At 43.4% G+C, this 21,177-nt stretch overlaps 1 protein-coding gene across 1 annotated transcript in view; it reads right to left on the bottom strand.

The window, feature by feature from the left end:
• The window catches only part of adgrv1 (adhesion G protein-coupled receptor V1), a 172,231-nt gene that overhangs the window by 76,430 nt on the left and 74,624 nt on the right, over positions 1-21,177 (bottom strand). Inside the window, exons 59-80 of the mRNA XM_028577354.1 lie at positions 17,991-18,167; positions 17,619-17,801; positions 17,074-17,253; positions 16,190-16,354; positions 15,131-15,251; positions 14,876-14,999; positions 13,834-13,972; positions 13,487-13,672; positions 12,491-12,726; positions 11,109-11,257; positions 10,509-10,707; positions 9,322-9,541; positions 8,958-9,197; positions 8,064-8,213; positions 7,716-7,936; positions 7,333-7,612; positions 7,051-7,194; positions 6,054-6,225; positions 5,520-5,661; positions 4,247-4,815; positions 3,647-3,910; positions 2,383-2,500 (exon numbers count right to left, since the gene is read on the bottom strand). Coding sequence (XP_028433155.1) covers positions 2,383-2,500; positions 3,647-3,910; positions 4,247-4,815; positions 5,520-5,661; positions 6,054-6,225; positions 7,051-7,194; positions 7,333-7,612; positions 7,716-7,936; positions 8,064-8,213; positions 8,958-9,197; positions 9,322-9,541; positions 10,509-10,707; positions 11,109-11,257; positions 12,491-12,726; positions 13,487-13,672; positions 13,834-13,972; positions 14,876-14,999; positions 15,131-15,251; positions 16,190-16,354; positions 17,074-17,253; positions 17,619-17,801; positions 17,991-18,167 — 4,379 coding nt within the window. The remainder of the gene's footprint in view (positions 1-2,382; positions 2,501-3,646; positions 3,911-4,246; positions 4,816-5,519; positions 5,662-6,053; positions 6,226-7,050; positions 7,195-7,332; positions 7,613-7,715; positions 7,937-8,063; positions 8,214-8,957; positions 9,198-9,321; positions 9,542-10,508; positions 10,708-11,108; positions 11,258-12,490; positions 12,727-13,486; positions 13,673-13,833; positions 13,973-14,875; positions 15,000-15,130; positions 15,252-16,189; positions 16,355-17,073; positions 17,254-17,618; positions 17,802-17,990; positions 18,168-21,177) is intronic.

Below are 21,177 nucleotides of genomic sequence, written 5' to 3'. Positions count from 1 at the left end.
CCATGTTCGAACATAGGGATGCTCATAAGTGTACCTGGTACCAGATCACCCTAGGCCAAGGTCAATGATCGATTTCATAATCGTTTCATCTGATCTGAGGCCGTATGTTTTGGACACTCGGGTGAAGAGAGGGGCAGAGCTGTCAACCGATCACCATCTGGTGGTGAGTTGGGTCAGGGGTGGGGAAGACTCTGGACAGACCTGGTAAGCCCAAACGTGTAGTGCGGGTAAATTGGGAACGTCTGGAGGAGGCCCCTGTCCGACAGACTTTCAACTCACACCTCCGGGCGGAGCTTTTCGTGCATCCCTGTGGAGGCTGGGGGCATTGAACCCGAGTGGACAATGTTCAAAGTTTCCATTGCTGAAGCTGCGGCGAGGAGCTGTGGTCTTAGGGTCTTAGGTGCCTCAAGGGGCGGTAACCCACGAACACCGTGGTGGACACCGGTGGTCAGGGAAGCCGTCCGACTGAAGAAGGAGTCTTTCCGGGATATGTTATCCCGGAGGACTCGGAGGCAGTTGCAGGGTACCGAAGGGCCCGAAGGGCTGCAGCCTCTGCCGTGAAAGAGGCAAAGCAGCGGGTGTGGGAGAAGTTTGGAGAAGACATGGAGAAGGACTTTCGGTCGGCACCAAAGTGCTTCTGGAAAACTGTTCGCCACCTCAGGAGGGGGAAGGGGAACCATCCAAGCTGTGTACAGTAAGGATGGGACACTGTTGACCTCAACTGAGGAGGTAATAGGGGCGGTGGAAGGAGCACTTTGAGGAACTCCTGAATCCGACTAATCGCCCTCTATGTTAGAGGCAGAGCTGGAGGATAACGGGGATTGTCGTCGATTTCCCAGGCGGAAGTCACTGATGTAGTCAAACAACTACACAGTGGCAAAGCCCGGGGATTGATGAGATCCGTCCAGAAATGCTCAAGGCTCTGGGTGTGGAGGGGCTGTCCTGGTTGACACGACTCTTCAACATTGCGTGGAAGTCTGGGACGGTGCCAAAGGAGTGGCAGACTGGGGTGGTGGTTCCCCTTTTTAAAAGGGGACCAGAGGGTGTGTGCCAATTATAGGGGTATCACACTTCTCAGCCTCCCTGGTAAAGTCTACTCCAAGGTGCTGGAAAGGAGGGTTCGGCCGATAGTCGAACCTCGGGTTGAGGAGGAACAATGCGGATTCCGTCCTGGTCGTGGAACAACGGACCAGCTCTTCACTCTCGCGAGGATCCTGGAGGGAGCCTGGGAGTATGCCCAACCGGTCTACATGTGTTTTGTGGATTTGGAGAAGGCGTATGACCGGGTCCCCGGGAGATACTGTGGGAGGTGCTGCGGGAGTATGGGGTGAGGGGGTCTCTACTCAGGGCCATCCAATCTCTGTATGACCAAAGTGAGAGCTGTGTCCGGGTTCTCGGTAGTAAGTCGGACTCGTTTCAGGTGAGGGTTGGCCTCCGCCAGGGCTGCGCTTTGTCACCAATCCTGTTTGTAATATTTATGGACAGGATATCGAGGCGTAGTCGGGGTGGGGAGGGGTTGCAGTTTGGTGGGCTGGGGATCTCATCGCTGCTCTTTGCAGATGATGTGGTCCTGATGGCATCATCGGCCTGCGACCTTCAGCACTCACTGGATCGGTTCGCAACCGAGTGTGAAGCGGTTGGGATGAGGATCAGCACCTCTAAATCGGAGGCCATGGTTCTCAGCAGGAAACCGATGGAATGCCTTCTCCAGGTAGGGAATGAGTCCTTACCCCAAGTGAAGGAGTTCAAGTACCTTGGGGTTTTGTTCGCGAGTGAGGGACAATGGAGCGGGAGATTGGTCGGAGAATCGGGCGCAGCGGGTGCGGTATTGCATTTAATCTATCGCACCGTTGTGACGAAAAGAGAGCTGAGCCAGAAGGCAAAGCTCTCGATCTACCGGTCAGTTTTCGTTCCTACCCTCACTTATGGTCATGAAGGCTGGGTCATGACCGAAAGAACGAGATCCAGGGTACAAGCGGCGAAATGGGTTTCCTCAGGAGGGTGGCTGGCGTCTCCCTTAGAGATAGGGTGAGAAGCTCAGTCATCCGTGAGGAGCTCGGAGTAGAGCCGCTGCTCCTTTGCGTCGAAAGGAGCCAGTTGAGGTGGTTCGGGCATCTGGTAAGGATGCCCCCTGGGCGCCTCCCTAGGGAGGTGTTCCAGGCACGTCCAGCTGGGAGGAGGCCTCGGGGAAGACCCAGGACTAGGTGGAGGGATTATATCTCCAACCTGGCCTGGGAAACCTCGGGATCCCCCAGTCGGAGCTGGTTAATGTTGCTCGGGAAAGGGAAGTTTGGGGTCCCCTGCTGGAGCTGCTCCCCCCGCGACCCGACACCGGATAAGCGGACGAAGATGGATGGATGGATGGATGGTGTGTTTGATTACCTGTTTTCCTGTCTCTGCACGTAGAGAAGGGCAGTTTTGTTCTCTGAATCCTCATCCAGGACTTGACCCATTAGAGAATTAAGACTAAACCCTATAATGCCATTATGGAAGTCACTCCCTGGTGTGGATAGAGAGAAGGATAGAGAGAACATAACAGAAACAGAGAAAAAACAGAGATGGAGTACAAATTAATTTCCTCATAACCTCACACATTACATTTTGTTATCAATCATACATGCAAGGTGATCAAATAATCTGCCCAGTCTAGTGATTATGTGAGACGTGAGGACCAAACTAGCAGCTGGAGACTAATGTAACAGTGACTAAATGCAAAACAAATGGCATTAGTGAAACCGGAGAAGAACAGTGAATCACTCATTGAGAAAACAAACACATCTGTGGGTCCATTTGATTAGACCCGAAAGACACATTTAGGGTTAGTCTGGAGCTATAAACAGAAGACGAAAGAATCCCATTCACCGGGGATGCACCGAATCCAGGATTCGGCTTCGGCTGAATATTGGGCTTTTTGACGGGGTTCAGTTTCTGCTGAACCTTAGAATTTTTTTCCACCAAACCGAACCCTACGATTGCATTATGCGCACTATGCTGGACGTAATGACGCTGCCTTTGATTACAGGAAGGTGTTTACGTAGGTGGAGCGTTCAATGCAGTAGGCTGGGAGAAAGTGAAAATGGAACTCGTGAGCAGAAAAAGTGTTTGGCAGTACTTTCAGTCAAGAGAAGGCAATTCAAGTCAAGCTACATGTTCAATCTGCAATGCCGATTTGTCTCGTGTTGGCGAGTACCCTAAACAATACACAACATCGCCGCTGTTAAAACATTTGCGCATGAAACATCTGAAACAACACGAGTTGTGCATGAAGGAATCTACAGACAGCAGCCAAAATGTAGCAACTTCAGGTACGGCAAAGGAAGGATAGTTAAAATAAAATAAAATGAAAAATACACTGCTGTGGACGTTGTTTACTTCACTAATGTGTTTACTGTGTTAATGGACTGAGGATAGGAGTAGAATTTGGTATTTGGTTTCGGATTCGGCAGAATCTTAACCAGTGGATTCGGTATTCGGCCGAACCCCAAAATTCTGGATTCGGTGCATCCCTACCATTCATACCAATAAATAAATATGTTGCATCCCTTTTATTTGCTAGAACACACTGCAAGCCGAAACAGTAATAGATTGTCAATCTATAGCGGATTGAAACAACAACAAACAAAGATATTTTTTATGATCATTTTACCAAGAATAGTGATCTTGGCATAAACTCCAAAGCCCTGGTACGGTCTGTCTGTGATTTGCGCTCCTCCCTCTGGATCACTGAGGTAAATGAAGAATACTTCCTGTCCTTCTGGCTCGGAGTCATCCAGGATGTGGAGGACAACCTCTGTCTCGTTCTGACCAGCCTGAAGGGACACTATGGTGGACTCTAAGCGGAAGTCGTGGTCCTCCTTTGCAAGGGTCCCAACAGGGTCCGGAGTGAAGGGGAGAGGTGTGGTACTTCCATCTGGATAAAAGTGCAGAGCACAACGCAAGTTAAAGCAAAAACTGTAAACATCTCAGTAAATTACAATATAATATACCACAATGGAGCGCAATTGGAACCCACCGCATATGTGCGGCTGCTCTATCAACTGAGCTAACCGGCCACAATCTGGAGAGAATTCTGTGGAGCTGATATGCTTACTATATATATATATATATATATATATATATATATATGATATGTAGATAGGCTTTTTTTTCAACTTATTTAGCTAAGGCATGAACGTAACGGACGTTCATTAATAAAAAATTGTTGCGCACTATAGCTTTAAAAAAGTGATACAAAACAAACACCCACCTCCGTATGCTTGGACCCGAACCCTCACAGCCCCAACAACACTGTCGGACCTGCGCACCCTCAGAACCACCCGCCGCTCCTGTTGGCTCTCCTCATCCCTGTCTTCAGGTATCTGGACCAGTCCGGGCCCAATACTCAGCACTCCTCCAGTCACATCGCTAGCTAGGATGGTGACAGCGGCCACACTGTGCCGACGGTTGAGGCGAGGAGAGGTATCTGCCCAAGCTAAGTCTGGAGCAAGGACTTGAACATCTGTAAGGTTGACGTGAAAGTACTCATCGGCCTCTGAAAGCGAGTCGTCGAGAATTGAAAGGCGGAAGGAGGCGTTGGTTTGGCGAGGCGAGTCAAAGATTAAATGGCCGTCTGGCACTGCAATAAAGTCCTCTCCTGCTGCTGCGCTGCCTGCTACTGTTGTATAGGCCAGGCGGGTGCTGTTGCTACGAGAACCGTAGAGTCTCTGAACATAAAGTGTAATAGTCTGGATGTCCTCTGCAATGACCAGCTGGCGAGAATCAGAGGCAAACTGGTAGATTCCCAATGGCTCCACTTCTGCCACAGTAAATCCTGACCTGTGCAGGGAGACAGACATCACAGTGAGGCTAGATTTAAATACAGTAGACAAATATGTGAATTGTATTTTAGTCTGGATCAACGGAAGAACATTTCTAGGATAACGCCTGACATTTGGCGTGTTCGCGCGCCTTCGAGCTACCAAGCTACATGCTAAAAAATTGCAAGTTTTGACGAATATTTAGAGGCAGGCCTGCTTGGTTCTTTCGGGGAATGATTGTAAAGATTTAAAAAGAATATGTTTACGGTATTTACTCTCTAACTGGGATGTTTTGGGACCGATTGGTTGGATTGCTGTGGATGAGGTAGACACGGTAAAACACTAAGAGCAAATGAGGTCTAACCATGTATCCAGCTAATTTAAATAGCTCACGTTACTGTATTGTGGGAACAGTTAACTTCATTTAATATTGTATGAGGAGTTTTCACCAAAACAAGTTCCTTCCTGAGACTATTTAGCAGAGCCGCCGTCGCTGCGTCCAGAGCTTAGCACCTCCTCTGGTGTGGGAATAATGAGCAAAGGAAATCGAAGGAGGAGTACATACTAAAAATGGGAGCATAATGAACACAGATGATCTGTAGAATAAAAATCCACCTAAATGCTATGCTCCCCCTCTCTAACTAATTACTGGAACATGCAGCAGCTTTCCAAGTTAACATGTATCTACTCTACCACAACTTCAGACCGCTGTGAAACCATTACCTGAGCTTGACCGGACTGGCTGCAGAAGTGCTGGAGGGAGCAGCAGTGAGGTGTATAGCATAGGAAGCCGGCTCAGATGGATCAGCGACCGCTGTCAGAGATATGGCTTTCGTCTTCTCTCCATGGGCCAGGGTCAGTGAGCCTGAATATGAGGAAAGGAGCACGTTGCCAACATTAAGAATGCAGGCTGTCATTAGTCCATGCTGGTGTTTGGTATCAGCCTGAACACCAGATTGCAAGTCTGTGGTCTACAGAGTATATATTCTTATATTATTTGAGGATAGTTCCTCCTTTTAGAGATAAAAAGCTCAGATCGGTTCACTGCCGTCCATATATAACTACATTTGTATTCATGATTAATCAAATGGAAAGTCGTACAGCACACTGTTCGACATTTAAAATATGCACAAAATTAAGTATTAAACAACTGATTGTTAAATAATACTTAATAATGCAAGGCGTTTGAGACAATGTGTGAGTCTACACGGCTATAATTCAGTTTTTCAGAGATCATTCCCTCCCTGGGTGTTTTACCTGAGCTTGGGGTGATAGCTCCCAGTCTGAGCCCCGGTGGAGCCTGTCCTGAAGGATACCCAGCTTTCCACTGCACCGTGATGTCCCCAAACAGCCCCTTTCGTGTCACCTTTGCTTCACATGTTCCTGTTTCAATACTTGAAACCTGCAGAGCCAGGGAGGCAAAGCCAACCTGCACAACGTATGTGAGAAAAGACAGTTAATAATGCTGTTATATTGTTGCCTCCTTTACCATTAAACTTAGTAAATTAATACATTTAAAATGCTTAATGTTTACTGCTGTCTCTTACAGCAAGGCTATAAAGAGGGGTGTAAAACATATTAGTATGGCATAATATTATGATGTTCATTGTTATGTTATAAAGTGTCTTTTTTTGTGTTGCGTAATAAAGTTTGTCATGAAACAGCAAGCTAAATGAGTGTTACATGGACCTTTCAAATGTCTTGACAAGAAACAGGTGAGTGCTAACATAGCAGTCAAAGACTCCTCACTAACTGTTATAGCGGTTATATTAAGTTTAAAAGACATTGAAGTGAGAGGCAAGAGACTCCAGAGACATAGGGTGTGATAGGTCTTAGTTTGTTCTGGTGGCCGAGAGTTAATTAAACAACTGGGTGTTTATTAATCAGCATAGAAGTGACACAGTGAGTATATAGCACCAGAAGAAACACACAACTTTTCATCGTCAAATCATCTGTTGATTATTTTCTCAATAAAACAAATTGTCTGGTCTACAAAATGTCAGAAAATTGTGAAAAATGTCAATCAAGGGTTTCCCAAAGCCCAAGATGACATCCTCAATTATGTCTTGTTTTGTCTACAACTCAAAGATATTCAGTTTACTGCCATAGAGGAGGGAAGAAACTAGCTGGAACCAGAGGATTTCTACCAAGTGAAATGTCTTTGTGCAACAAGGTAGCAAGTCTCGCATCGTGAGTGCCCTGCAGAGGCGACACCATATATCGACAAACAAAAACACCCAACACCACAAATCACCTCTGAGCTGGCAGCTTCCTCGGGCACAGTCATCACAGCGACGTTAGCCTCAGGAAGGAGGCGAGGCGGAGGGCCGAGGATAGGACTGACTAGTCTGACATCAGTCAGCTCTGCCGTGAAGCTCTCACCCACTGTCAAAAACACCTAGAGAGAGAAAAGCAGGAAAACAAGTGTTAAACTGGTGCTAAAAAACAACATAAACTATAGCATTTAAAAAAAGGTTTCTCTGTAACCATTACAATTAAAGTCTTAATTTGCTGCACAAGCATAATCATCTCTTACCTGACTGCTGATGGGCACAGTGATAGAACTGAAGCTCTGTTCCTCTCTAAAGAACAGCCGTCCTTTAGCTTGTCCTCCCAGTATCACCTCGATGTCCATCACTTCATCTATCCCTCCGCTGATCCTATAGCCCACACTAGTATTGCCGAACAGACCGGCAAGCCGTGTCACATTCAAAACCAGAGCTCTGGTGAACTCAGACTCTGATCTTACTACCAGAATCAACTGCTGTTTTGGGTTCATGGAAAAGACACCATGCGGCTCATCGTTAGCACGCACCCTAAGGATCAGAAAGGAAGATTTATTTCAAGTTAATTCAGTTTTAGACTTTATACCTGAAAGTCAGTATATGTTTTTGATATTACAGAACCGTCGTGACCAACCTGATGCGCGTCCTGATGAGGTTTGGGTTGGCATCCAGAGTAGCGCCGCCCTCCACAGCCTTGAGCTGGACAACGTAGAGCTCCTCCAGCTCTGGTACTGTGTCAGGCATCAGGCGGAGGACAATTTCCGCCTCCCTTTGGCCTTCCAGGATCATCACGGAGCCAGCTAAGGCTAAGAAGTCCCCTGCTATATCTGAGTCACTCTGTATCTGCCAATGCACCTGGTTTGAGAGAATGTAGGGTTGTGTTTCCACTTTTAACAGTGGCCACAAAGAACTAAATCCAGCTAATTTGAGCACTGATATTGGATAGGATTGATAGAATTAATGTATATTGATGTAATCTTACCGTGATGTTACCCATGACACCCTCTCTGCGTGTAATGAACAGGGAAATGTTGAAGGGGCCCTCTGCTTCTGTGGATTCATTGTAGACGCGCTCTCGGAGAGCATCCTCAGTAAACTGGACTATACCATTTGGGTCACCAAACTTCTCTATCTGCGAGGGAAAAACACATTAGGATAGAATAGGGGTGAGAAGTGTTCTGGTTGGTACGTGTCCAGTGTCAGCATCACTTTCACCTTTCCCATTCATTTCTATGGGAGCCGCCTTGCAATGCATTCTGGTGGCACTGCGGGAACTTTGGAGAAGCGGGGCGTCGAGTCGCCGCTCCACATTTGCACAAAGTTGAATCCAGGCAACTTCATGCAAATGAGGAGCGGCCGGCTCGGCTCGACGCCGCTCAACAGCTGACGAAAATCTTTCAAACTGACCGCTGTTGATCTGAAATGAAGACCGATTCAGCAACTGCACGGCCTATTTCTCGCTTAAAATATTTTTTAAAACACGTTTTAGTGAACTATTTTCGTAAAATAAGAGATTGTATTCCAAACGAGCCGCCATTATGGCCCGTTTTGAAATCCGGGAGCAGACAGTCTCATGTGACGCGTTTGTCCAATCAGGTGCAGCCATCATGCCATATGAGGCTGTAGCATGTTTTCTTTGCTTGTCAGTGGTCAGTGAAAAGAAACTGATAACCGCTGGTGGCGAGCCCACTAGCTTGCAATGCTGAGAAGCAGGGCGATCCCCTCCGTGAAAACAACGCCTATATGGACACGTACCATAAGGATTACATCCCATTAGATTTTCTTTCAGAAAAAAAGTGCTGGCAATACTTCGTCGACAATCTTAACTGATTTATGATGGTGAAATCAACCTTGTAGGCATTATAAAATGAAGTACCTTTAGCGTTATGGCCCCAGCCTGAGGATCGACATCCACCTCTCCAGACACAACGCTGAGCTCTATGACAAACGTCTCTTCCACCTCCACTTCCCCGTGGGGGAGAATCCGCAGCTCTATGTTGCGTGTACTTTCCTCTCCATCTCTGAAGAAGAAGGAGCCGTTCACAGGCTCTCTAATGTCTGTATTGGATGGAGGAAGGAGCTCTCTGCTGTTAGGGCCACGGATGATCCAAGCAACCTGTCCAAAGGTAAAACCAGTTGGAATTAGTTGATGCCCGTGAAGAAAAAGCATCTTAGAGTAAACTGCAAGCAACCATTGCTGAGAGAACTGAAGTGATGTCTTTTTCTTTTGTTGCTCATACCGTTGCATTGCCCACCAGGCCTCCTGCTCTCTCCAAAACAAGGCTGAGTTTGAGAGTGGAGTTAGGATTGACCACAGCGATTAGGCTCTCGTTGAGGAAACGGACCACTCCACTTGGAGAGTCACTCTTGGCGATGGTTACCCGAGCCACTTTTGGAGAGCCTAGAATTGCTCCCCCTGTAGCTCCAACCAGCAGGACCTCAAATATCTCTGCAGATTCACTGGGGGGGATCATTTCAGTGTTGGAATGAAAGAAGAAGAAGAGACAACACCTTTCTAGAAATTGGGGCAGCCTTATCTAAAGTATGTAGGTACAGTGGTGCTCATAAGTTTATTTGGGAAATTGATCTTAATGCCTTAATTAAAATAATTAGGAAAAATCCAACCTTTAAGGACACCAATTTTCTTTGTGAATGCATAATGTATAGTAAATAGATAAATGTTCTTCCTTAAAATACAGGGGGCATAAGTAAGTACACCCCTATGTTAAATTCCCATAGAAGCAGGCAGATTGTTTTTGGCCTTTGGAATTAAAATAGCCCCACATCATCACATACCCTTCATCATACCTAGAGATTGGAATGGGGTACTTTCCATAAAATCATCTCTCAAGGCAAATCAAACCAGCAATTAGGCTTACCGACATAAAACCATGCCAACCTCTAGGTATGGTCAGTCTGTTGTTGTTGTTTAGTCTATCATCATCATCATCATCAGTCTATGCACTAACTTCTTATTTTTTTTGTTTTTTATTAATTATCATTTTGTTTATTTAAAAAAAATAATAAAATATCTATTTATTTTTATTATTTGTTTTATATATTTAATATTATTATTATTATTATTATTATTATTATTATTATTATTATTATTCTGAGGCAAGGGAATGGGGTATCTTTGCTGTTTTGTGTTCCATAATTTGTTAATTGTTAAAAAAGAATCTAAAAATAAAGTATTAAAAAACAGAATCAAATAATGTCTTCACTCATTATAGTCTTGCATGTTTTAAGCTTTTGAATTGTGTGCTGAGTTCCTGATGATTTATCTGCTACTTTTTTCTCTACAATTAAACTTGTGCTTTCCAAGTTAAGATTCAGTACATTGATGTAGCTGGCCCAGAAATATAAAATATAAACATTTTAGGGATTTGACATTTATTTCAATTCTTTTTTTAATGTCTTCTCTCACCTGTCCAGGTCATCTATAATAGTGACATTGATGTAGCTGGTATTCTGGCCATGGACAAACGTCACGGAGCCATTGTTCAGGATGTAGTCGAGGGCAGGGGTTGCACTCAGGCCTCTGGAAGTGAACTGAGCTGAGACCAGTCCATAGGAGCCCACCCTCCTCACCACTGGGATCAACACAGTACCCACATGCTCTTCAACTGTGAGAAAGAAAGAAGATTTTACATATAGTAAATCATCAGATTTTAGCCCTTTGCGATCACAACAAGTCATTGCGGCCATCCAAACAACCAGGTTGAGGTACAAACGTCTTCCTCCTGTTTTTGTGTAACCTTTTCAGATTTGACTGTATGTTATATTTATCCTTTTTTATCTGATTTTACTGTATGTAATGTTTTATTCTTGTTCCTTGATTTAAAGCATTTTGGATGCCTGCTGGCCTCCGCAAAGGGTTATGATAAATATTGACTGATTGATCTTTTAACATCTTTATATCAAATGGTGTCTGTTTCTAATTCTATTTGTGTGTTTGACCCTGCTTGAACAATTCACGTTTCACAAAATATATTTTAAATTGCTCTTTAGTTTTGACTAATCTTACCTGTAATGTTGACATAATCCTGCCTGAACTCCAGGATACCCTCAGCATTGTCATTCTTCAGTATGACCACAGCAAGAGAAGAGATGTTGCCCACAGCTGGAGGCTGGTCCAGCCGGAGACCCGACTCCCTCACGGCGTAGTCCACAGCACTGACCACCAGAGGGAGACGCAGAATGAACCATCAACACAGTAGTTTGACTAAATGAAGCCTCTGCGATGCCTGTTTTATGAATGACTATGGACCTTTTTCACAGCAGACATTTTGACTTGTCATAGTAGGAAAAGCACAGCTGACATTGATAACCTTAAGGATGGCTCAGTTCCATCAAGTGTCCCAGGAAGCTATTTCAGTGAGTCAGCATGTACAATACCAGGGCCTCTCCTAAGTGGAATGCAGCCATCATTAATGGTTTGAATACACCTGTGCTTTTCCTACTATGACATGTCAACATGTCTGCCGTGAAAAAGGTCTATTACCCTCCAGCCTCTATTGCTACATCCTTTTTTTGAACAATAACTCGCCACCAGTTAAAGCTATTATACACATTCCAACCAACAAAACTTGTTAATCTACTCCAATTTATTAAATTACTTTGTATTTGTCTGAACTACTGCACTCGGGCAGACGTTTCAGGACAATTAAAACACGGACAAAAAGACTCAGGTTCAGTTGTTATCCAAAAGCCATAACTGCACTTAATGCTACTTGAGTATTAGGCCGGTTACATACTGCCTGCGTGGCGTGAACATTGGCGTGAGCACTGGCGTGAGCATTGGCGTGAGCACTGGCGTGAGCATTGGCGTGAGCACTGGCGTGAGCATTGGCGTGAGCACTGGCGTGAGCATTGGCGTGAGCGTGGCGTTTCTGTTGCGTGTCAGCCACGTGGCGGCTGCATGGATTTTACTGTCTTTACACACCAGAAATGTGTCTGACGCGGCGCTGCTGCTGCTAGCCTTGTCTGGACACATGGATGTTTCCCATTGATAAAATGAAATACCATGTTAAACATAAATATATACTGATTTGATTACAACAAAGACAACGTCGGCAGTACCGACGGCAAAATAGGCTACAGAATATTCCGTTCTGTACTGACAGGTGCAATGTTTTTATTACATATATATCTGCATTTTTATCAAAACGTAGAGACTTTCAAACATCAACATGTCATTTATTAATATGTATTTGTGTCTAAACGACATATAAACATCTTTTCCTATTCTATTTTGCCTGGAAACGCTTCCAACACGCTTGCACGTCGCGTGAAAAATAGGTGTCGGTTCCATTTCTAGCAGGCACGTGTTTTCGGCGTGGCTTGAACCGAGCCTGAGACGCGTGTGTCGCGCAGACAGTGTTTAACACTGCACAGACAAATATTTACCTGGCATTCACTAGCTCCACTCCAGTGATGTTGAGGAAGAACATCTCCGGACCCTCTGGAAGACTTTCATCCTGGATATACAATGTGACTTTTTGCGAAGTCTGGCCTGGGGTAAAGAGTAGTCGTCCTGAAGCTGGAGTAAAGTCCACTCCACTGAGCGCAGTGTTGCCTGAGGTCTGATAGGTCACCCACACACTGCCCAGACTGCCCAAGGAGCGACTTACTGTCACATTAACCTGCGGCGGTAAAAGAGAAAAAAACTCATATGGGTTAGGTTTGCAAGATCTTCCTCCACAGCGTTGCGGAGGATGATCTGGTTGGTCCACACAACATTCCAGGATGGGAGAAAAAACTTGCTCTGGATTATTGGCATTTCTTCAAACCAATCACAAGCGTCTTAGGCGGTGCTAAGCGCCAGCCGGAGCCACGGCGCCACTGAAAAATAGCCTCTGGAAGGAACTTGTTTTGGTGGAACGTGTACGTTCAAAGGTTGTTTTAGTCGTGCAACAGAAAACTCAGATTGGACAGATAGTCTAGCTAGCTGTCTGGATTTACCCTGCAGAGATCTGAGGAGCAGTTAACCATAGTCCTCAGAAAGCCACCAGAGTTTAGAATGCCAACACAAAGAAAGCGGAAAGTGACGGACATCGGGCCGAAAAGTGGGACATCCGGCGGAATTTCTGCCGGCACCGGAGCAATCCCGGAAGTGGAACGTCGTGGATATAGTTTGCATACACAACCTCCTTTGTTGAGGCTCCTTCATCATATAGCCGTCGCATTTGTTTAATACAGAGTGTGTGTGTGTGTGTGTGTGTGTGTGTGTGTGTGTGAATTTGAATGGTCGCATGTGTATGTCGTTTGTTTTTGTTGATTGTCTTGTTGTGTATTCCTATTTCTATTCATGATTTGTTTTAATGTGTATGCTGTTTTAAATGTATCGCACTTTTGAAAGGTGCTATACAAATAAAATTGACATTGACATTTTGTTGAGCTCACCATTCCCTCCTCCTCTGACGCCATGATCTGGTTCTGGGTGAAGGAAAACAGGCCATAGGGGTTGTCGCTGGCTGCCATGATAATCTTGGCATGCTTGGCTACGGGACTGATTTCCAGTCCAGAGGTGGCGGAGGTCAGAGTAAGCTGGTACTCACGGCGCTCTTCAGGAAGATCATCATCCAGGGCCTGCCATCATGAAAGACACGACAGGGACAATTTTTTTATGGAAAGCCCATAGGAAGACTATTATTATGGATTTGTGGTCTGCATATGTGTATTTTGCAGTGCATTGATTCATACAATATCTGGATTTGTCTGTGAACTCTACAAACTATGTTATTCAGTACCTTCAGAATAATGGTGGCAACAGACTGTCTGTCTCTCATTGTCACAGTTCCAGAGATTGCTTCAAACTCAGAGACCACAGCTGGAGTGATGTTCCAGTACACCTGGATCTCTCCAAACACACCTGGCCCTCGCACAAGGCTGGGGGATACACACAAATATACACAAGAATTTTCAAATTACATTTTTGACAATTAAACGGACTGTAAAAAATAATGGACGAAGCTTCCGGGTCTAAAAAGTGAAGCCAATGCTGAAGTACCTTAAATTCTATCTAATTTCCAGCAGGGGGTGACCACTGCTTGCAAAAAGAAGTCTATAAGAAAATGAGCCTACTTCTCACTTGATTTATTACCTCAGTAAACACTTTCATAATGAGTATATGGCCTTGATCTTAGTCTTCTTCAATACAGCATGATGCTCATTTAGTAAATTATTTATTTTAAATGGCCAAAACCGTTATACATTCATTCTATTCAATACAATACATTCATTATGTTCAAAACGACAAATGTCACAAGGTCCACAAACCAATGGGTGACGTCACTGCTGCTATGTCCACTATTTTTTTTATAGTCTATGTTATTAAATGGAGGCAGTGATATTTACTGTAAAGCTCTCTCTGCTACGCTCTGCTATGCGCTGTGCCCTGCTACGTCCTGTAACGCCCTGCAGCGTCCTGCTACACCATGAACTACTACAACTACTATTTCTGGTCATGGGTCCATTATCTTTATTGTGACTGTTATTGCCACTGTTCATCACACCCCCAACCGGCACCGTCAGACACCGCCTACCAAGGGCCTGGGTCTGTCCCAGGTTTCTACCCAAAAGGGAGTTTTTCTTCGCCACTGTCGCACTAAATGCTTGCTCTTGGGGGAATTACTGGAATTGTTGGGTCTTTGTAAATTATAGAGTGTGGTCTAGACCTAGATTATCTGTAAAGTGTCTTGAGATAACTCTTGTTATGATTTTATACAATAAATAAATGAATTGAATTGTTTGTCGTCCCAGGTTAGGGATACAGTCTGATGTTTATCTCACCTGACCACCGCACTCCCATTGTAATCTCCCTGAGGTTCTCCAATGAGGATATTTCTGGAGGACTCTTGTATTCCAATAATCCCCAAGGCGGCCTTGTCTGCCTGGATAGTGATGGTGGCCATGCCTAGAGGGGTACATGGAGAGACCAGGGTACATGATCATTGCATCAATGAAAGACAATCCTGTAAATACTGTACATTTGTTCCAATCAACTGATGCACTGGTTGTGGGAGTTTTTTTCTCATAAATACTGACCTTTTAAGGGATCGATGACAGCACCACTCCCAGCAGGAAACAGCCTGACGGTGAAATGCTCATCACCTTCCAGTACAGTGTCAGCGAGGGCTCTAATCACAAACGTCTTCATAGAGTCAGTCTGGAAAGTATGAAAAGCATAGCAGACTTCATGAATAAAAATAATATTATAATAATAATCTTTATTGATAGAGCAATTCTTCAAAAGCCACATTACAAAGTGTTTCATGCAACAGCAAAATAAAACCGACAAGTCATAATATTTTTTTGTGTGCATGTGTGGCATTTGTAGGCTTTTATTTCATAGGACAGCTTAGACATTAAAGGGGAGAGAGAGGGAATGACATGAAGCAAAGGGCTGCAGGTTGGAACCAAACCCGTGGCCGCTGCATCAAGGACTGAGCCTCTGTATGTGGGTGCATGCTCTACCAGGTGAGCTACCCAGGCACCCAGGGAACATTTTTTTTAAAGTGCTCATATTATGATCATTTTCAGGTTCATAATTGTATTTAGAGGTTATATCAGAATAGGTTTACATGGTTTAATTTTCAGAAAACACCATATTTTTGTTGTACTGTACATAGCTGCAGCTCCTCTTTTCACCCTGTGTGTTGAGCTCTCTGTTTTAGCTACAGAGTGAGGCATCACACTTCTGTTCCATCTTTGTTGGGAGTCGCACATGCGCAGTAAGTACTGCTAGCTTGTCAGTTGCAAAGTATGAGGGCGTTCCACGCTAGCAGCTAGGCGAGCATTATAACGTGTGTTACAAAGTGACCACGTTGGTCTCTGAAGTAAAGGCTGGACTACAACAGAGCTGTTTGGAGCAGTTGGTGAACAGTGTTTTCAGTTGGAGATGGTAAGTCCCTTTGGGGTGGACTTTGGGCTTTTTCACTTTGTAAACCTATAACGTGCACAAAAAATATATATAACACAATAAAGGAAAGGGACAAAGCCAAAAAGCATAATATGAACACTTTAAAAGAAATAAAACGTAGTAATTCTCAATATTATTATTATAATATGTGGTGGGACCGTAACACCACCCCTTTTATACTGTACCCCGTTGAAGACAAGAGTTCCATTGAAAGGTGAGAGGTCATCTTTAGCCTGGTCCTCCAGCTGCCACAGCAATGTCACTGCCCCCTCGCCACCCGGACTGCGCAGCACTGCTAGTGTTGTCATAGCAGCAGGATCATCCACAAACTCTGGCTCGCTGACAGCAACCTAAGAGGGGATTGAGTAAGATAACTATTTGTGATATTGAAAAAGTAAAATAAATAAAAAAAAAAACGAATCCTACTACGTAGAATATGCAGTTATGAATAAGTTGCGGATCACTTTCAGATGGTGTTTAGTATGTATATGTATATGCTAGGTAAGTTTGTTTCAAAGCTGTGGTAGGTAGTTTATTTTTGGCATTGTGGGGCAAAAATTCCATAACAGTTTTTCAGCATATTGTAATTCAAGTGGTATGAGAGAATCTAGATGTCTACACCTCCTCTTTGCTGTATTCGGGCTTTTGAAAATCTAGCCGTCACGGAAGAGTTTGGTCAATCACAGGTCATTTCAGAGAGAGAGAGAGAGAGAGAGAGAGAGAGAGAGAGAGAGAGAGAGAGCTCCTATTGGCTGTTCTGCATGCATTGCCCGTGCGACAAAGATGGAAGAGCTGCAGAAAGAGGTCTCACTCTTTTTCAAATCCTGTTTTTTTTTGCATTCTACCCACTGCAGCTGACAGATAACGTCTTTCTTCCAAGAAAAAGTATCACGTATCTCCTCATCTACTTGTAATTGCTTTACATAACTGTTTTTTTTTTCGTCTTCTTTTTGTTTTTGCTCTCTTTGTCTTTGTTCTTTGTCTTTCTTTCAATGTAAATGAGGGTCGCCACTCAACTGTTGATGAAGAAAATGTCCTCATAAGTACACAGTAAGTCATTCAGACTCACCTCCAGTTTCTGAAATCCAAATTGTCCGAGAGGCGAGTCGTTGGGAGGAATGCTGATAGTTACAGAGGTCTCTTCTCCCAGTCGAGCACCGCCAATCACACGCAGTAAATTCACTCTGAACGTCTCCGAAGTCTCTACCAGTTTGTCATCCGAGATGGTGATGGCAATCGTGGCTTCTTTCTAAAAATAAGGATGGCAAAAACACAAGCTAACACCCTGGAAGCTGTATGCAATAACCTGTGGACAGTGTCACATCATGGCTTGATGTAATATAAAAGGCAGGTTATAGCTACTGTATAGTGCGTAATTTCTGCCACCCTCATGAGCAATTCTAAGTAATGACAACAAAACTGTTGGCGCTTCTACATAATATAAGCCTTCCGTGACTGCGTACTTAATTTTAATATCTTTCAATGAAAATGAGAATGATACAAAAATTATCATTCCCTCCAATATCAAGAATCATATCTGTCAAAATAATCGCCATTAGATAATTCCTCAAATCATGCAGCCCTATTTCAAATAAGGACAATTTATCCATTCACCTGCCCATCCTGAAAGGTGATGTTCCCAGATGTAGGGCTGAAATCGTTAAGATCAGCAGTGATTGGCTGAGCCTCCCAGTAGATGACCAGTCTTCCAGTTGTACCAGCGAGTCGCACAACTGACAGAAGGAGGATGTTGTTTGGTGGTGGTATCTCAAATGCCAGCACGCTTCCAGTGATGTCCTATGATTAGGGTTTAATATTATTGTAAGTTAAATATCTGTTTAGTTTTTTGTCACTATTGCATCAGTTGAAAGTTTTTTTCAAATGAAGCTCTCTACAAGACAGAGGGTTGCAAACTGCATTAAAAATATATAAATTATTATATCACCCTTAAGATTGCATCTCTATATCACAGAGCCACGTGCTCACCTTAGAAACATTGAACTGCAGAATGCCTCGAGGGTCATCGTTCTCCTGGATGGTGACCTCTGCTACTTCCATACCCGGCCTCTTCACACTGGGCTGCCCCGCTCCCGCTGAACCTTGAATTAGCTGCACACTGGTGATATTTACCAGGAAACTCTCTGCCAGCTCTGGGATGTCATCCTTAGAAACAAACACAAGTACATATACACTTAATAATGGGGGGGAAATCTTAGATGTTCTCGCTCTATCTTACAAATGCATTCATAACTTATACTGCAAGGGTGAGAAAGAATGACAGAAGACAGGGAAGAGAAGCAGTGGTGTAATGTAACTAAGTACATTTACTTAAAGTGACTATATGTAATTATTTTTAATGTTTCTAAAGCTCTGTCATTTTTCATACAATGGTCTTAAAGGACCTGTAACAGCAAACGAGACTAACAGTGAAAAGAACGCTATTTTTATATAGTTTTTAGTAAGGCATCTGCCCAGGTCCGATTTTTCCTGCAAGGTCACAGAATGATTTGCGGGAGGTAGACGGCGCTACAGTAACACATTCTGATGGGTCACAGATTTCTTTGTAAAACAGGAAAAGCAAAGGTAAAAAGAAGTAGGTTTCTTTATATAGGCCTAATTGTATTTTACTGTTATATTATATGTTGTAGTTATGGCTGATACTGGGGCAGGACCATCACAGGAAAGAAGGAAATTAAAGGAAGAACAAGTAAAAGATAAAAGGGAAAGTGAAAGACAACGATAACGTGAGTCACACCGGCTTTCAACAGAATTACGGGATTGTAAATGATTCAAAACCGACCCCGATTTGGCCCACAGGTATGACTATTTTATTCATAAAATAACTTTACAATGCACGATTGTAGTTGTTCGCCAGTAGCCAACATCAAATTACGTATTTAGCGTGGACGTTTTCCTTTTACTCCGTGTTTGTGTTGGCCTACTATTTTCTTTTCTCTTGTCCCCCTGTAATGTTACTTGTGTAAAGCGTCCGTGGGTTTCATGATATGTGCTATATTAATCTAAGTTATTATTAAGCTGGTTGCTTCAACAAACTCTTAATGCTTTGGCTCGTAACACAGTAACAGTGATACCTGGTTTAGCTCACGATACATGCAATCAATGCGTCAATCACTGCTCATGCACACACATTCATTCTCCCTTGTGGGGGGAGGGGCTTAGGAGACCGTTTTGGGCTTTAGCAGAAAGGGGGGAGTCCTGGATTCCTCGATCTTCGCAATCCTACCTACGGCACCTTTAAGTACACATTTGAGGTACTTATACTTTACTTGAGTCTTTTCTTTTCATGACACTTTCTACTTCTACTCCGCTACGTTTTACTAACACTACACTACATTAATCTGACAGCTTTAGTTACTTTACAAATGAAGACTGTTGCGCACAAAACACATGTACGTAGTTTATAAAATACTATGTTTTATAATACATTAAACTACCCAACAATATATAGGCCCACACGTACATCTGAAATGATTAGCCTGTTAAACAATTAGTTGATTGACAGAACTGTTTTGATCGTTTCTGCATTGAGTAATTTTACTTTTGATACTTTAAGTACATTTTCCTGATGATAGTTACATACTTTTACTTAAGTAACATTTCTAATGTAGGAATTCTACATATAGCAGAGGTTTTTTTTAACAGTATGGTACTAGTACTTTTACTCAAGTAAAGGATCTGAATACTTCTTGCATCACTGAAGAAAAGGCAGTTTTTTTATGATAACAAGGGCACAGACTGTTGCCTTGCAAATGGAATTCAATTGAAAATGTCTATAGGACTTTATTTATAGTCTTTACTGTAAAACAAAATGCATTGTTGTGTTTAATAAACAAGTATAACATTTAATTTTGTTACATTGTTAAGAAGACCCTAAGTGAACTTTATATCAAATGCCATTTTGGGCTATATACTTCTATTTTGCCGTTTTTCAGTCTGGAGAAGTCATGTGATGCAGCCTAACATCACACAGTGTGTCATCACCATAGATATGCACACACAAAGATCCCAGTTTTAAATATCTGTACATATTTATGTCTAATGTAACATGTTACTGTCTTTACATTTTTATTAGAATATACTTTTGTTTCATATTGCATAATAACCCTACAAATAGATTTATAAAATGAAACCCATCCTAATATTGTGTTAATGTACATACAGCATAACATTGTTATTGAAACATTCATGCCAATAAAGCCCCTTGAATTGAATTGAACTGAATTGATAAGGAACATGTTCTATGTATGTTCTATGATCATCACATTCTGGAACTTGTCATGCAGAGTGACAGCTCACAGTGAGCCACATTCTAAACCTTTCATGGCATTCTATGGTTCTGTTTAGAATACAACCCTGGGTGCTTACAGCCAGTTAACCCGCTGAACTCATTGACGACGCATCTCTTTGTGTGACAGAGCTCAAAACACCAAAACGTCCGTACTACAACGATAGAGCAATACTACTCTTCACTGCAATACTCCACTATCGCAACAAATACTTTTGTTCAGCGATCATGGCAACAATGCTGGCAACAGTCGTCTGCCCAACTCCCAGCGTAGAGCTCGAGGACCTGAAAAAAGACCAACTGGAAACTCAAGAACTCATCAACCAGCTGGTCTCTGAAAATGCTGGCCTGGAGGAAGAGAAAAGGAGAATCCTGACGGCTCTACGTTCAGAGAGAACCATAAGGAAAAATTTCCAAAAGGAGAGTAAAATCAAGGAAAAGGAGATTAATGAAGAGATTCACTCTCTCAGAGAAAGTCTGAAGGCAGAGAAGTACATCTCCCTGTCAGCCAAACTCCACTGGAGTGGGGAGTTCAACCGGGTCATCGGGCTCTTGAAACAGGAGCAAGAGAGGAACAGAGCGACTCAGGAGAAGAAGATTAATGGTATATTATCAACCATATCAAACCAGAATTTGATGGACAAGGATGCAAAGCTCCAAACACTGGCAGAGGACAACGATAGGAAGTTGAGCCATGTCGTCCAGGAAAAGGATGACCTGATCAACAAAATAACGGATGAAAAGACAGCTCTAGAAGTAAAGTACTTGGAGAGCAAAGCCAAGCTCATGGAGAAGGAAAGGCAGATTATCCAAAGGGAGGCAGAGTTTGAAACAAAATTCGCCACTCTGGAAGACCAAATGACGTGT

The sequence above is a fragment of the Perca flavescens genome, chromosome 5, assembly GCF_004354835.1.
Source record: "Perca flavescens isolate YP-PL-M2 chromosome 5, PFLA_1.0, whole genome shotgun sequence".
Classification (NCBI taxonomy): Eukaryota; Metazoa; Chordata; class Actinopteri; order Perciformes; family Percidae; genus Perca; species Perca flavescens.
This window is presented reverse-complemented; position numbering and strand designations above follow the sequence as displayed.